Source organism: Manihot esculenta, chromosome 13, assembly GCF_001659605.2.
Source record: "Manihot esculenta cultivar AM560-2 chromosome 13, M.esculenta_v8, whole genome shotgun sequence".
NCBI lineage: Eukaryota > Viridiplantae > Streptophyta > Magnoliopsida > Malpighiales > Euphorbiaceae > Manihot > Manihot esculenta.
In genome coordinates, this window is record NC_035173.2 from 31,576,346 (window position 1) to 31,591,719 (window position 15,374).

The 15,374-nt window shown below is 36.9% G+C and overlaps 4 protein-coding genes and 1 non-coding gene across 5 annotated transcripts; 3 read left to right on the plus strand and 2 right to left on the minus strand.

The window, feature by feature from the left end:
- Nucleotides 1–1,015, plus strand: LOC110630246. The gene is made up of 2 exons (XM_021777646.2): nucleotides 1–428; nucleotides 489–1,015. The coding sequence occupies exons 1-2, from the start codon at nucleotides 122–124 to the stop codon at nucleotides 830–832; spliced, it is 651 nt and encodes a 216-aa protein (XP_021633338.1). The 5' UTR covers nucleotides 1–121; the 3' UTR covers nucleotides 833–1,015.
- Nucleotides 1,016–1,821: 806 nt separating this feature from the next.
- On the plus strand, nucleotides 1,822–6,294 carry LOC110630436 (ruvB-like 2). The gene is made up of 2 exons (XM_021777943.2): nucleotides 1,822–2,668; nucleotides 5,240–6,294. Exons 1-2 carry the CDS (start codon nucleotides 1,920–1,922, stop codon nucleotides 5,892–5,894), a joined length of 1,404 nt encoding a protein of 467 aa, XP_021633635.1. The 5' UTR covers nucleotides 1,822–1,919; the 3' UTR covers nucleotides 5,895–6,294.
- A 2,985-nt stretch (nucleotides 6,295–9,279) lies between these two features.
- Nucleotides 9,280–11,144, minus strand: LOC110630251 (putative glycosyltransferase 7). The gene has a single exon (XM_021777653.2). It carries the CDS (start codon nucleotides 10,956–10,958, stop codon nucleotides 9,564–9,566), a length of 1,395 nt encoding a protein of 464 aa, XP_021633345.1. The 5' UTR covers nucleotides 10,959–11,144; the 3' UTR covers nucleotides 9,280–9,563.
- Nucleotides 11,145–11,581: 437 nt separating this feature from the next.
- On the plus strand, nucleotides 11,582–11,655 carry TRNAT-AGU. The gene has a single exon. It is a non-coding gene; the product is annotated as a tRNA-Thr (tRNA).
- Nucleotides 11,656–11,724: 69 nt separating this feature from the next.
- Nucleotides 11,725–15,093, minus strand: LOC110630228 (heptahelical transmembrane protein 4). The gene is made up of 4 exons (XM_021777615.2): nucleotides 14,732–15,093; nucleotides 14,098–14,409; nucleotides 13,265–13,571; nucleotides 11,725–12,600 (listed from the first exon to the last, which is right to left on the minus strand). The coding sequence occupies exons 2-4, from the start codon at nucleotides 14,355–14,357 to the stop codon at nucleotides 11,947–11,949; spliced, it is 1,221 nt and encodes a 406-aa protein (XP_021633307.1). The 5' UTR covers nucleotides 14,358–14,409; nucleotides 14,732–15,093; the 3' UTR covers nucleotides 11,725–11,946.
- Nucleotides 15,094–15,374: the final 281 nt, after the last annotated feature.

Genomic DNA, 15,374 nt, shown 5'->3' on the forward strand with positions numbered 1-15,374 from the left:
GTAAGGCCAGCTGGGAATGATTTGCCATGTTCAAGCGGTGGATTTCTGGTGAGACTTTGTGAATATTTCCTGGTTAGAAGTACAACAGAACCACAAAATTCCCTAATACATAAATACTAAAATGCTGAAACGACAAGTCGTTGGCTTGGAAGAACAAGCTATTTGGTTTTCATTGATGGACAACAAAACCTGCAAGAGAGGGTTCAAAGTATTAACACCCATTCATCTTAAGTGGCAATTATCACAATCCACGAGCCTCTGTATCTGCCGTTTCTCGCTAATGCGCCGCGAAGAGAAACGTAGCAAGCTCCACGAAGCCCTGCTCAACACTCTTTATCCACCAGACCCAGAGCCAGAGCTCCAAGCGGAAGATGAGAAAAAGCCTTTGAGCACTCCTCGGGAAGACTTTGATGTGAAACTGATTCCAGGTATATCATTTGTCAAATACCCAATTTGTATTCATCTTTAACTTGATGCTTTAAATGCAGATGATTATGGGCTGCGGCAAAGTAGTTCCTCAACAAGTGACGATAATGGTGAGAGCGAATGCAGCCAACAGAAATTGACTAGGGCTCAGAGGAAGAGGCTTCGTAAGAAGAAGCTTAAGGAAGAGAATTCTCGTCGAAGAGAAATTATTGGGCCATTGTTACCTTCATCCAGCAGCGATATTGGTGGAGATGGTAGTAGAGCAGCGGAAAAAGACACTCCAGCTGCTCGACAAAATGCTGATGAGAGTCATTGTGACCAAAGCAGCGGGAGAAAGGTAAAGCAAAGGAGGATGACGAAAAGGTTGGGCAGAGAAAGGTTTAAATCTCAACCTGGTGATGTGTAGAGGGATTTAAGGATCATCAGATGCTGGATAAAGCGATTGAATCTTATCAAACTCAACTGGCAGATTCATCGGCTTCATGAAAGAAAAACCTGCAAATTTGAATTTCCTTCAACTTTTCTTTTTTCTTTTTTTAATTTAAATATCCTATTCTAATTTCCAATAACAAGAGTATAATTTTCTTTTTATCTTTTTATCAACTTCTTTTTTTTAAAAAAAAAAAACTTTATCCTTAAAAAATAATAATAAAAAGAAAATCCTCTTGTTTGGTTCCGCGAAAAGTACATAACACTTAGAAAATTGAAGTCAAAATTTTCCTTAATTGCTTTTAATATTGTAAAAAATTTACTTAAATATTAAATACGTGATGTTCGAAATCTATTTAATAATAACTTAAATATTAAATTAGAAATATTTCATATGAAAAAATGTTAAATTTTTATAGGTGAAATATATAATTTATGTTTCGTACTATTTTATATTAATTTATTAAATATTTAAGTTAAATTATAACTTATTAAATATTTGAATTTATAAAATTATAATAATTAAATACAATTAATCATATTATTAATGATTTATAAAAAATTTCAGAAATAATTTAATTATATGAAAAATACGTTTTCAGATTATGTTGGTCTAACTTTAGTTTATAAAAATTCATAGTATAATTAATAAAAATTAAAATATAGTGAATAATATATATATTTTTTATTTTTATAAATTATTAATAAAATAATTAATTACTATAATTTTTATAAATTTAAGTATTAAACAGAAAGTTACATATTTTACTAAATATAAATTTTGACCACTATAATAACATTATCTAATGACCTTTCTTTGGTAATTCATTTAATTTAATCAGTAAAAAACGAATTTAATTTTGTATTTTCAGAAATTCATTTTATTTTAATTTTAATTTTTTAAATTTATTAATACTTTTATTTTTCGTGTTGCGATTTTCTGTAATATCCACAATATAAGGTACGTTTCTGTAAATCACCTGTTAAGTTTACAGAAATTTCGACAAAACCCTAAACCCTGTCTATCTCCGTCTCGAAGGTCCCCTCCTGAGACGACCATTGCCATGGCGGAACTCAAGCTATCAGAAAGCCGAGACTTGACCCGAATTGAGCGCATAGGCGCTCATTCCCACATCCGTGGACTTGGTCTTGACTCTGCGCTGGAACCCCGCGCTGTCTCCGAAGGCATGGTAGGCCAGACTGCAGCCCGAAAAGCCGCTGGTGTCATCCTCCAAATGATAAAGGATGGGAAAATTGCTGGTCGAGCCGTACTTCTGGCTGGACAGCCGGGTACTGGAAAAACCGCAATTGCAATGGGCATGGCGAAATCCCTCGGGCTTGAAACCCCATTCGCTATGATATCTGGCAGCGAAATCTTCTCTCTGGAAATGTCTAAAACCGAAGCCCTAATGCAAGCTTTTCGAAAAGCAATCGGCGTAAGAATTAAAGAAGAAACGGAGATAATCGAAGGCGAAGTCGTTGAAGTCCAAATCGATAGGCCAGCGGTAAGTGGTGCGGCTTCGAAGACTGGGAAATTGACACTGAAAACGACGGAAATGGAGACGGTATATGATTTGGGGGCGAAGATGATAGAAGCATTAGGAAAGGAAAAAGTGCAAAGTGGAGATGTAATTGCGATAGATAAGGCGTCCGGAAAAATTACAAAGCTCGGAAGGTCATTTTCACGGTCAAGAGACTACGATGCCATGGGGCCACAGGTGAAGTTTGTTCAGTGCCCCGATGGTGAGCTGCAGAAGAGGAAAGAGGTGGTGCATTGCGTGACGCTTCACGAGATTGATGTCATCAATAGCAGGTAATTCTGCGTTGTTTGATGCTATTTTCATGGTTTTGAAATGTAGTATGCAGTTTATAAAGAATTAGACTTTAGAACCGTTCTAAGTTCACCGGAAAGAACAATCTCCATTTTGGTCTGCTTATTGCTTTATATGCATGATAATGTAATTCCTACACCCATATTTCATATGGGTGCTAATGTTAATCTGCAATATGATATGAAGCAAAATATCACTATTCTGACACCTTATGTAAAGAAATTAGCATATAAATTTCTTCCAAACTCACGTTGTTCTATCATGTGGCGCTTGCCAAATTATTCTTTTTTCCTTTTTTGAATTTAATGTCCTTGCAACTGAGATGGAAGAAAATTACAATGATTTTCTTATTTTTATCATGTTATAGGCATTCACAATATATAAGGTTGTTTCTATCATTTTATTTCGTGTTGCCGTTTTCTGGTTGGTTGACCCTGTTAACAGTTTCTCCTGTTGTATCTGGTAACTATTCTTAGTACTAAATCAGGTGATATGGCAACGGCCACAATTGTAGGACAGAGCATGGATCCTTTTGGTGTTCTTAAATACATATATTGCTGAATTTCATCTTTATTATGATGCAAGTTTAAACCAATAAAAAGAATAAAAGCAATCCAACCCAGCATTAATACCACATTGTCTATTGAGGTGTTTTCATTTGTTGTAAGATTAGATTTAACTGAGAGCTTTCTAGATTGTGCGTTAATAAGATATTGATATATGTGCTGTCTGCTACTGAGGTTCTGCATAAGAACAACTTATACTTACATTTAGTTTGCCCTTTGTCTTTTTGATATCTTTTCCTGTCATTCTAAGCCCATGTTGCTGAGGTTATGTAATTTCCCCTATAGTACCCATGTAAAATGACAAAATAGGTGTGAGCACGGAATCTGGGTCTGAGATAGCAAAACATTGGGTTGAAAGGCTCCATTTTTGTTTCAAAAGAGGGATTGGGGGAGGGGGAGGGAAAGAAGGTTCAAAATGGAGAGAGGGTTTCACTTTGCTGGAGAGAGTAGGGCTGAGCACTATTCGGTTTAAACCGAAATAACCGACCGAACCGAACCGAACTAAAAATTTGGTTCGGTTTTATTTTTAATTCGGTTCGGTTCGGGTTTAATTTTTTGAAAAATCGGTGATTTCGGTTCGGTTCGGTTTTAGATTCAAAAATTTCGATCAGACCGAACCGAACCGAAATCACTAAACTACGTCGGTTTTAGCTCTTCCCCGCTCTTCCCGCTCCCCGCTCCCCGCTCCCCGCCCCCGCCCCCGCCCCCGCCCCCGTCCCCTTCCCCGTCCCCGTCCCCGTCCCCCGTCCCCAGTTCCCAGTCCCCAGTCCCCAGTCCCCGTCCCCAGTCCCCGCTCCGCGCTCCCCGCCCCCGCTCCCCGCCCCCGTCCCCGTCCCCATCCCCGTCCCCAGTCCCAGGTCCCCAGTCCCCATTCCCCGTCACCGTCCCCAGTCCCCGCTCCCCGTCCCCGTCCCCGTCCCCAGTCCCCGTCCCCGTCCCCGTCCCCGTCCCCAGTCCCCGTCCCCGTCCCCGTCCCCGTCCCCGTCCCCGTCCCCAGTCCCAGTATTGATTTTTTATTTATAAAAATTAAAATTAAAATATTTTAATTGGATTTTAGAATGAATGTGAAAAAAAAATTTTAAAAATCGAATCGAACCGATCAAACCGACCGAACCGAACCGAACCAAATCGGTTCGGTTCGATTCGGTTATTCCTCTTATTCGGTTCGGTTCGGTTTATGTAAAATTCTGCAATTCGGTTTTCGGTTATTTCGGTTCGGTTCGGTTTTGAACCGAACCGACCGAATGCTCACCCCTAGGAGAGAGTGTAAACTCGTGTTATGGGTTAGTGTTATGGATAATGGATAGGAATGCGATCCACAATGCGGAACCACAACAGTTAGCCTCTCGTTCTCTCTGCTGATAGACTCATCCATGTTTGCTGGACGCCGTTTTGTCGCCCCGATCTCACTTGAATCGCTCCATCTATCCTCCTGAGGAGAAGTTTGGTTTCAAACCCCGGTTCGAAGAGGAGAAGAACCTCAATTAAGCTTGCTGATGAAATAATATTTATAGGATTAGGATTGACTAGAGGTGGAAAGCAAATGTTTTTGGGTCTCTTCCATAAAATTTATCTGCTTGAATGTCTAGAACTTTCCATTTGTTCAAAGTTCCACCATTTAAGGGAGATAATCATCACATTTTCATTATTTACAATTTCAAACCTAACTGCTAGTCAAGAATTTCATGCACGTCTTAGATTTTAGAATGAACCTTTTCCCCTGGGATTCTAAGTTCAAAAATCTTATGCCATGAACTTTTAAAGTATTTGTTCATTCAGCTAATTTGCTTTCCTATTTAACATGTCTCATACCAGTTTGTTTATGATGTTTCTACGCAACCACGTACAATTTTTTTGACATGTTTTCTTAACTCCCCGTAGATTACATGGAAAATAGATTTGAGCTTATAATGCGCCTTATAACCATACCTAAGTTTTTTTTACCTTCTATTTCTTCTAAATTCTATTTTATCTTTCATTTTCTAGAACACAAGGGTTTCTGGCTCTCTTCACTGGTGATACCGGTGAAATCCGCGCAGAAGTGAGAGAACAAATTGATACAAAGGTGGCAGAATGGAGGGAAGAAGGCAAGGCAGATATTGTGCCAGGTGTTCTTTTCATTGATGAGGTGCACATGCTTGACATCGAATGCTTCTCTTTCCTGAATCGTGCTCTTGAGAATGAAATGGCTCCAATATTAGTTGTTGCAACCAACAGAGGTATCACCACAATTCGAGGCACAAATTACAAATCTCCACATGGGATTCCCATAGATCTCCTTGATCGCCTACTAATTATCACAACTCAACCATATACAAAAGATGACATTCGCAAGATTGTGGACATTAGATGCCAAGAAGAAGAGGTAGAAATTTCTGAAGAGGCTAAGGCTTTATTGACACATATTGGGGTAGAAACATCCTTGAGATATGCAATTAATCTCATTACTGCTGCTGCATTAGCATGCCAGAGGCGCAAGGGAAAACTTGTAGAGAGCGAAGACATCACACGAGTTTACAGTCTGTTTTTGGATGTGAAGAGATCAACACAGTACTTGATGGAGTATCAGAACCAGTACATGTTTAATGAAGCACCAGTCGGGAATGGCGACGAAGATGATGCCAGTGCTATGCTTTCTTGAAGGTAACTCCAGAAGATTGTGTTATTGAACTTGTTACCTTATTTTTTTTATGATGGGCAGCATCAGTATACTGATCATGTTTCGATGACTTTAGAGATCTCAATTGTGTCAATTGTTATTAGCTCTGTGATTTCAATGTGCAGTAATGAATTTTGTATCTTTTTTTTTTGTTTTTTAATCTGCTGCAGAAATTACATATTTGTATAACATTGACAAGCTTAGAATCGAGCCAAAGTAGGATTCAGGTTATCAGTCATTTTTGTTTCTCAGAACTAAGACAAACACTTGAGCTTGTCAAGGTCACTGAAGTGAGCAGAAATTGCGGTCTCCACTCTCCACTCTGGACTTCATTATGTATGATTTACAGTGAATCAAATAGTGATTGGTTTTGAGATATCAATCATGCTCTAGGCTACCGTAGTTTAGATAATTAATGAGTGGAAATATCTTTTTAGTTAAAAGGAAAATTAGATTATTTTTATTGAAAGTAATTTTCTTTTTTCAAATGAAAGAGTCATTTTTTTTGTATATTGATAATCTTATTAATATGACCAAATTATCTCTATATACATTTATTTACATCTTTCTGTTTTAAGAATACAACCAAATAATAGAAAATAAGTTATTTTTCAAATATGAGTTATTTGTTGTGATCTATTTTTTCAAAGGTTAATAATGATCTTGATAATTCTTTGCGATCCGTTTGGTTAGTGTTACTAGTTTAGGACTTGGAATGGGTAATGGGGAATTTAATAAATATTTTAAACTCAATTCTGAAAAGAAGATTTCTATCAGCTAAGACCGTGGGAAAATTTACGAGATCGTTTTATCAAATACATTCTCTCCCAACTCATGGGTTATTGTTCTGAAGTAGTTGACTTTTCGAGTCTATTAACCTCAAGACTAAGAAACCTGAAAGGAATATCTCATCTGCCCTTCCGGTCCTTGGTTGTTGAAGTCGAGGATATCGATCTTCTTTACCACTATGTTGGTTGAACTTCCTTTGTTTTGATTGTTGAATTGACTCAGCTCAGCTGCCTTCAATATTACTGGCGATGCTGCAAGTTTCTTTTGGTTTAGGTGGGTGGGGTTTTGTCATTTCAGAGCCTTGGGCCTGATTACTCCTTTAAGCCTGCCTTGTAAGGGGCTCTGGGCTGATTTGTAAGGGGCTCTGAGCTTTTTTCGTTGAGCCAGCTGTTGTGTCGTAGTAGATGGTAGGCTTGTACTGTTTTATACAACAGAATTTATTTTTATCTTTGGTACAAAAAAAATAAAGAAAAGAAAAAGAAGAAGAAGAAGAAGAAGAGAAGGCTTCGTAAGCTGATGCGCTAACACGTTTGAAGAACCGGAGAAGAGATGTCAGTCTTCAAACTATTATAGAGTGCTCGTATAGATCCCAGATGTATTGTTATAATAATAATATTAACACTAAACAGTAAATTTTCTAAATTACCTTCAATTGCTCCTTACAATCTTAAATCTACGCAGTTATTAAACAGTAATATTTGTACCTCTTGTTTTAATTATTAATTTAGCATTTGTATTGTTGTGAACCTTTTCTCATTGACGATATGAGAGAGAATTTAGGAAATTACTGGTTTAAAAGAATCAATAAATAAATTAAAATTTTTCCATTTTTCTATTGGGAAAAACAATATGATTTTTTTTCTTCAAATCAATTCATTTATGATACCATAAAATTAGGGATGATAATAGATATGGTATTTCCAAATATCTAATCAAATCTTAGTAAGATCCATTTGTAATAGATTTTGGTCGGAGCTGTATTTGAAGATTATCCTAATTTGTTTGCATAAATAATTAATTTAAAATGTAAAAATATATTTTTAAAATAATGTTTATAAATTTTTAGAATTAAATTATTAATGAAAAATTATAATTTTTATATAGATTGTGAACTAAAATATATAAAATTGTATAAATTCAGATATATTCGTATACTAACAATGGGTTGAAAATAGATTTGAAGATGAAATTGAGTGAGATTATTATTTGAATTATGATGATTTCAAGAGTATCCAATTAATTATCATTTCTATATAAATATAGACTCTATTTTTCGATTGAGAAGTATATTATATATCAAAATACTTACATAATGAAATATTTGTTGAGAACTTTTTGTTTTTAATGGAAAGATAATAAGTTGTGATTATAAAAAAAAGGTATTTTCAAAATTTAGTAATTGAAAGGGCATAGACTAAAGCAATTCCAAATAAGGACAGAATTGAAATCCACACTTTTGGATATGGATAATGGGAGTCTCATATTTAGCAGCAATCATGGAACGCAAACTGCTCCATAATTTATTGAACTATTGATAAAAAAAATTCTAAATATTTACTATTTTTTATATTTATATTATATCCTTAAAATTTTTAATGATAAAATTAATCTTTTCACATTTATCTTTGTCTTAATCCATTTTAATGAAAAAATTTTTAGTCCGCATATCACACCACATAGAATTATTTTTAAAGACCTCAAAATATTTATATTAATTCATATTTAAAATATTTATATTAATTTTTACCTCGTATACTATAAATTTTTTGATCGTGATTAAAACAGATAGCTAAAATTGAGATAAGAATTGACTTTATTGTTGATGACCTAATTTATTCAATTAAACAATTTCAATTCTTTGGTAAACTTTACCCACCCAAGTTCATCATTTTTCTATCATAGAGAGTAATATTGATGTGGATGATTATCAGTTAATCATGCACCAAGTCAAGCCCTACAAGCCAAAAGTATCAGGGCTCTTGTTCATCATTGTGTAAATAAAGTAAAGTAAAGGGCAAAACAAAACAGAAAAAAGATATAAAGTATTTTCAATGGACTAAAAATAAAGAACCTCAAGATACCTTGGTTAGCTTTATAACAATGTTTAGTTAGAGTAAATCAACCCAGTTCTCAAAAGTTGAATTTATTCAACTTATCTGATTGAAATTTTATTTTTCAAAAGTAAATAAAACCGTTGGTACCATCCTCCTAAACATAAATTTTATTCATGTTTCTGCCAAAATTTATAGGGAGATTATCCTTGTACAGAAAATTTATTCTTATACTTCTTATGAAGATTGCTAGGTAAGGTAAAAAGAGGAATTTCATTTTTCTTTCCGAGCGGATCTTCATCTCTAATTTCAACTACTATTTTCCTTTTCCTTTTTCTCTCTCTCCCTCTGCAACTCTATTCAAAATCTCACAATAGAAATTTCTTAAATTTGACTTCGGTGTTGAAGGTCTTCAACAGACATCCGATAGACTTTTGACCCTTTCTCTCAATTTTGCAAATCTTTAAATCAAAATCGTGTTTTATAGGACCATGTCATCATGTTCTATTATTGTGATATATAGAATATTGTAGAAAATGGCAAAAAGAAAGAGAGCTGCAGTAACAAATTGCTAGGAAACACCCTAAAAGCTCTAGCACAGCCACCGCTTCTATTTCTCGATCTCTTGTTACTTTAATTTCAGAAGCTGTATTTTCAGGTTGATCAATAAAACATTTCATTTCATGAGCAAAGAAATTACACTACAAGCCAAAAATTTAGGGAGAATTACCTTCCAATTTCGGAGGGGCAACTTGTTTTACCTTGAACCAGAAAATCCCTTTATATTTCCAGCAAATTTTGTATTGGTTTCTTACCATGGTCCTTCTTCAGGGTAATCAAACGGCGTCTCCACCACCGTTTTGGAATCTAGCAAGTCAGGGTGCACGAACCCATATTTCCTCAGCACCTGGTTATCGGCGAAATTCAAGGCTCTCACCATTCCGTTCCAGCAACTGTCTCCTTCGTACATCTTGTTGTGATCTCCAGAACACGGCTGACACCCAGTGAAATGCGTTATAAACGGTCTCCTCCAGCTCCCTTTCCCGTTCCCTGCTTCCTTCAAATGCGCCTCCCTAAATGCACCGTATTGCTCACTCACCTTCTCCGCGTGTCTCCTCCTTAATTTCCCGTCTTCTCTCTCTATCTCTGTGTATCTCTCGGTTATGTTATTATATGTCGGCACTATCTCTAACCAATACCCCTCCAAGTAATACTCTCCTTCTAGATAAATCTTGTCTGTTAAACTCTTGTCTTTGTACAGCAGATAAATCAGAGCCGATTGATCGTCTGACTCCGGGAACAGCTTGTCTTTGAATAAGGAACGTTGAATCTGGCCCCACTTATCGTAATCCGGGCTCATTGGGCCCATCTTGGCCCACTTGTCCATGAAATCCATAGACCACTGACAGTTTCTGATCAGGAATACACCGGCGTTCAACGCAGTCCAGCTCTTCTCCTCGTATATCAACTTCGCCCAGCCGTGGATCACCAGGTTGTGGTTCTTGTAATCGTAACGGCGTAGCGGGAGTTTGTATTCCATGTCGGTGAATAACGCGTCCGAGTCCACCCACCAGATCCACTCTGCCTCTGGGTGAGCCAGCATCGCTGCCTTCACCATCGGCAGTTTCGCCCAAAAAGTGTGCATTTTAGGGTGGAGAAGCACGTTGTTGTAGAAGATATCATAGCCATGGAGTCTGCAGTAGTCCACTTTATTTTTGAAGAATCTTAAGAGCAAATGATCGCCGATTGGGTTTCTACAAGGCCTAGTCTGCGATCCAGTCACCATAACCACTCGATCACGAGCCCCGGGTGCAAAAGACGGATGATGCTTCAGCCACTCATTCCTCTTCTGATCCCAATCTTTCATAGGCTGCTCGATTGAATATCTGAGCGCTGGATCGTCGTAGAAAGTCGTATCAGGGGGGTCGTACCGGAGGTCAACCGCAGGGTGCTCCTGTACACAACTTTTTGAACTGGAATCGAGCTTGAAGTTGGAATCAGTGACGTTGTGCCCCAAATTACCGGCGACGTCAGGAGATGCATAAGACCAAAGAGACCATAGGAGTAAAAATGCAAGCAAAGCACCACCAAGATAGAGAAAGACATCACTGAAACACGAAGACGATTTATTATTATTTCGAAAAAGCTGTTTGGCCATTGGAGAAGAGTGAGACTTTGGAGAGCTCAGCTGCTCAGGAGCGAGCATTTGAAGGAAAAAGAAACAGGTAAGAGAGAGAAGTAGCTTTGTTGGTCGAAGTGATTTTTTGGGCTAAATTTCACCATTGAAATTGGGAGACTGTCAACTCGACTGCGCAGCAAGAAATGTAAAATTGGAAATAATTGGTGTTTTAAGGCAGAGCTCTGACACAAGAATGTCGTTTTTGTAATCTAAATTTTAAAACGATACCTAAATAACGTTTTGAGGTTTCAATTCGAAGATTTGACACGTTGACTGATACACGTGTGGGACTTCACCGACACAAACACTTTTCAATAAGCTTCGTCGCTCTTTTTAGAACTATTTTCCAGTAATTTGTAAAACTAATTATTTACTTTTCTTAATATTTAAAATATATTAATTTCATTAAATTAACTAAATAACACTATAAAAAAACTAAATAATATATATATTTTAAAATTTCCACAATTTGGAATCAAACGTCACTAAACCAGACTGTGAGTGGTCAATTTTTAATCACAGGACAAGAGCCGACCTGTAGACACAGACACAGTAATGGCTCAGAACAAAGTTGGGTCTTCACATGTGCTTGTCTGACATTTTGCCTTGGCATCTATCAATTATAAAAAAGAGGGAAATCCATCAGCAAAGCTTTCATAGCTCAGTTGGTTAGAGCACCCGTTTAGTAAGCGGGAGGTCTTGAGTTCGACTCTCAATGAAAGCACATTTTATAAAACGCTTTGTTTTTGGCACTTTGCATCTCTGTCTCCCTTATCTGTTAGGAGTTGACAGCTTCATAAACGAACCCTTTTATTTTTCTTTTAAAACTGTGAATCTACAACCATTGCAGGCAGTAATTATCACAGCACATGTCCAAATACACAGAATTGAGGAAATAGCATTCTGCTTTTCCCTCTGGGTTCTTACATCCAGAGTCTAGATGTTTATTTATACAGAGCAATTTCCTAGGATTTCATCCACAAATTTACTTGTTAAGATTCTGAATATAATTTCTCTAACAGCCTTCCAGGTCTCTCCACTTGAGGTAAACAAGCCCAGCATGATAATGAGCGTAAGCCCCAGCCACTACAAATATATGGAAAAGTTGGTGGCTGTGCCCTGCAATATCAAATTTTCCAGGCATCCATCGCTCTGGAATTCTTGTAGCATAAACCAAAGCCCCAATTAAATACAAAACCCCCATCAGAACTTCATAGCCTGTTGTGTGGAGAGCCTCAGGCTGGTGCCAGAACAAGATAAGCTTGTGCAGGATCGGTGCTATTCCAGACAAGCCCATGCCAGAGAAGAGAGCTGCTCGAATGGTGCGAAACTCTGGCTTTTCAAACATTGGCAGAAGAGAAACCAAGATTGTGGCAATTCCCAAGATGGTTATGAATCCCAAATAGAGATTGCAGAAGAAAGGGCTGCACATGAAGGAGTAATAGACAGGAGGGTAGAAGGAGGTAGAGATGAGGGCTGCAATTCCGGCATAGTCAAGCCTGAGCATAATGTATGACATGCGTTCGGAGTGGCAGGAGAGAAGGTGGCATGTGCTGCTAGCTAGCAAGCAAAACATGGCCCCGCCGAGGAAAACAAAAAAGGGCCATCGTGTGATTGGCCTCACCATCAGGGGGGCGATCATGTTCACCACATCCTCCTTCATGCTACGCTGTAAAAGAACAGATCATTAGCTGTAAGAAGTTTTCCAAGATGAAAGAAAGCCAACTGTTAACTACAAAATCAGAAAATAGATCACCCCACTAAGGTGTCACTCTCACACAGAAGTAAAGACATTAACTCCTCAAAAGACCCCACAAAAAAGTACAGATTTGTTTGTGGTTCTAAAATCTTTAAAAACATCTCTCCCCTAGTGGGTTCAAGAAGGGTGAAAATTTACTGCACCGACACATCACAGCCATATATAGATGAAATGTGAACTATATGATCAGGCAATTAACATCAGCAAGTAGCAGTCACATTACATAACAACCATCACATGCAATCTGATTAACCACCATCACAAGCAAATCACCATCAAACATTTTCTGCTGCAAGTCTGAAAGCACAGAACTTCTACGTTACATGATCTCTGGCTTAGTTATACAGGCACCGACAATATTAGGAAATTCAACCCTGCAAAAGTTGATCTAAAATATCTGAGGCACAGACAAGTTTGGAAGTCATCCGGAAGATACCACCACCAAACAATATGAACTTCTAAAATAACAATTGAACACCATACAGACAAAAATTAAGGAGTAGAAATTTCATAATCATACAGTGAGATACAAAATTACCAATATCTCAAAGGCATCAAAGAAAAAGAGCATTACCAGAACACAGACATTTGTGTGGTTTTCACTGGAGAATCGTTCAGGCAAGCAATTATATAGAAGTTCCATAATGTGCCATCCTGGGAGAGATGGAAGCAAATCCATTGAGGGCAATGTAGCCTTTATTTCCTCCCTAAGTCTGGGAATATTAGGCATGGTGGGTAAAGAAGGGAGGCATTCCTGCAATTTGTGCAAATCAGCTTTCAACATGTCTGGAAGTTGTAGAGAGTGAAGGTCAATAACCTTAGGAACCTTTATGGCAGTGCATATGGTCAGGGAAAGGAAAAGGAAGAACCCAATCAAATGCCTGCAAGGAACATTGTTTATCATTAAAGATAGGTGATATGGGAATGGAAGCAGCAAGTTTATTTTTTGAAACAAGGGTCCAACAAAAGAAAATTTAAAACCCTGCATTAACAAATTATAACCACTTATAGATATGTAAGAAATTGACAGCCAAAAGAAGGCTAATTTTCCCAAGAAATAGCAACTTTGAGGGGCTCCATAACATGATTGCAATCCTTTACGCTTCCTGTGAAATTCTGCTTTTGCAATTTGATCTACCTACAGGCTGAACTTTATGCCAGATCACATCCTTAAGTGTTTCTTATTAAAATGTTCACAATAGTGTTAATAAAATTCAAAGCAAGAGACACAGCAAGCAATCTTCTCTACGTAGCACAGTACCCATAAATCCATACAAAAAGGTAGCAACAACTAGTTGGCCGCTTGTCATCTGGTTGTAAAACTTATCAAATTTAAATATAAACCATTTGTTAATAATAGTAAAAGAAATTGTGTTTTAAAAAAAGGAAAAAGAAAAGAAAACTTACGTCCAAACATTTAAAGTCTCATTATGGATACTGAATATGCTTAGCAGAACCTGCTTCATTGGCCATTCAGATCGATAATGGCCCACGATGTACTCATTGTCCCTTAAATAACCTGGCAAACAATGATATTCTACAAGCTGGTACTTCACTGTCTTCCACAATCTCTTCCCTTTCCCTTCCTTCGAAGAGCTCACTTGGTGCTTCTCCATTTTTTCAGATATAACCTTTTTGGCCTCACTGCTTTGCTTCCCAGTATCCATTATCGACCAAAATATTAGTACAAGCAAAACAGAAGATAAGTCTCTTCGACAGCTGCCAAAAAAATTTAAATAGGCAAAGAAGTGAAAACCCAAGTTGTAGGATCAACCAAGGAATTCAAGAATTCAATTAGAAAACAATAATGATTTCCGTTCCTTGACATGGTCCTGCCATTTTCACCTTCACATGTTTAATTGCTAAGAATTTATACTTAATGTTTCTTTCTTTCTTTCTTTCTTTCTTTTCTCCAATTGTATCCAACCAACAAATTTCCATAGATTTTAGTAGTCAAATTTTCCAATCTTTCCTAATCTCATGGGGAAGGAAAGAGAAAGAGATAAAAGACACCCAGAAGAGAAAATCAGAGAAACAGTACCTGAAATTGAAGAAGCACCCACTGAGAGAGAAAACCCAGATGGTGAATCTTCAGGGAGAAAGGTTTATATACAATTCTGAGGCGGTTGTAAACAGAGCTGAAATCAAACAACAAAAGCGCTACCGAGTGAAACCAAGAAGATTAGATTGAACAAGAAGCCAAGAAAAGAGAAAAATCTAAGCTCTAAATGACAAGAGAGAGAGAGAGAGAGAGAGAGAAATGCTTTGGGCTTTTGAGGAGATGCGAAAGAGAGATGCTCTGAATATATATGGAGATGCCAAAGATGAATTCGAGGAGCACTGGCACTGCCTCGACGAAGACGGTCCTTTTACATAGTTTGCTTTGTGGGAGATATTTTATTTCAAGTTGATCGCTATTATTAAAAGATTAAGAAAAAACGCTAAACGAATTTAGTGTGGTAGGTGATAGTTTATTCACAATTTTAATATTCTTCGTCCCGTGTTTTTCTTCTTTATTTTTTTAATTTTTTTATTAATTTTTTAATTATATTTATATTAAAATATTAAATTTTATTAAATATTAAAAAATATTTTAAAATTTTTCTTAAAAATAAAAATAAAAATAAAATTATAATAATTAATTTATATATTATTTCAATATAAAAAAGAAAAATGAATAATAA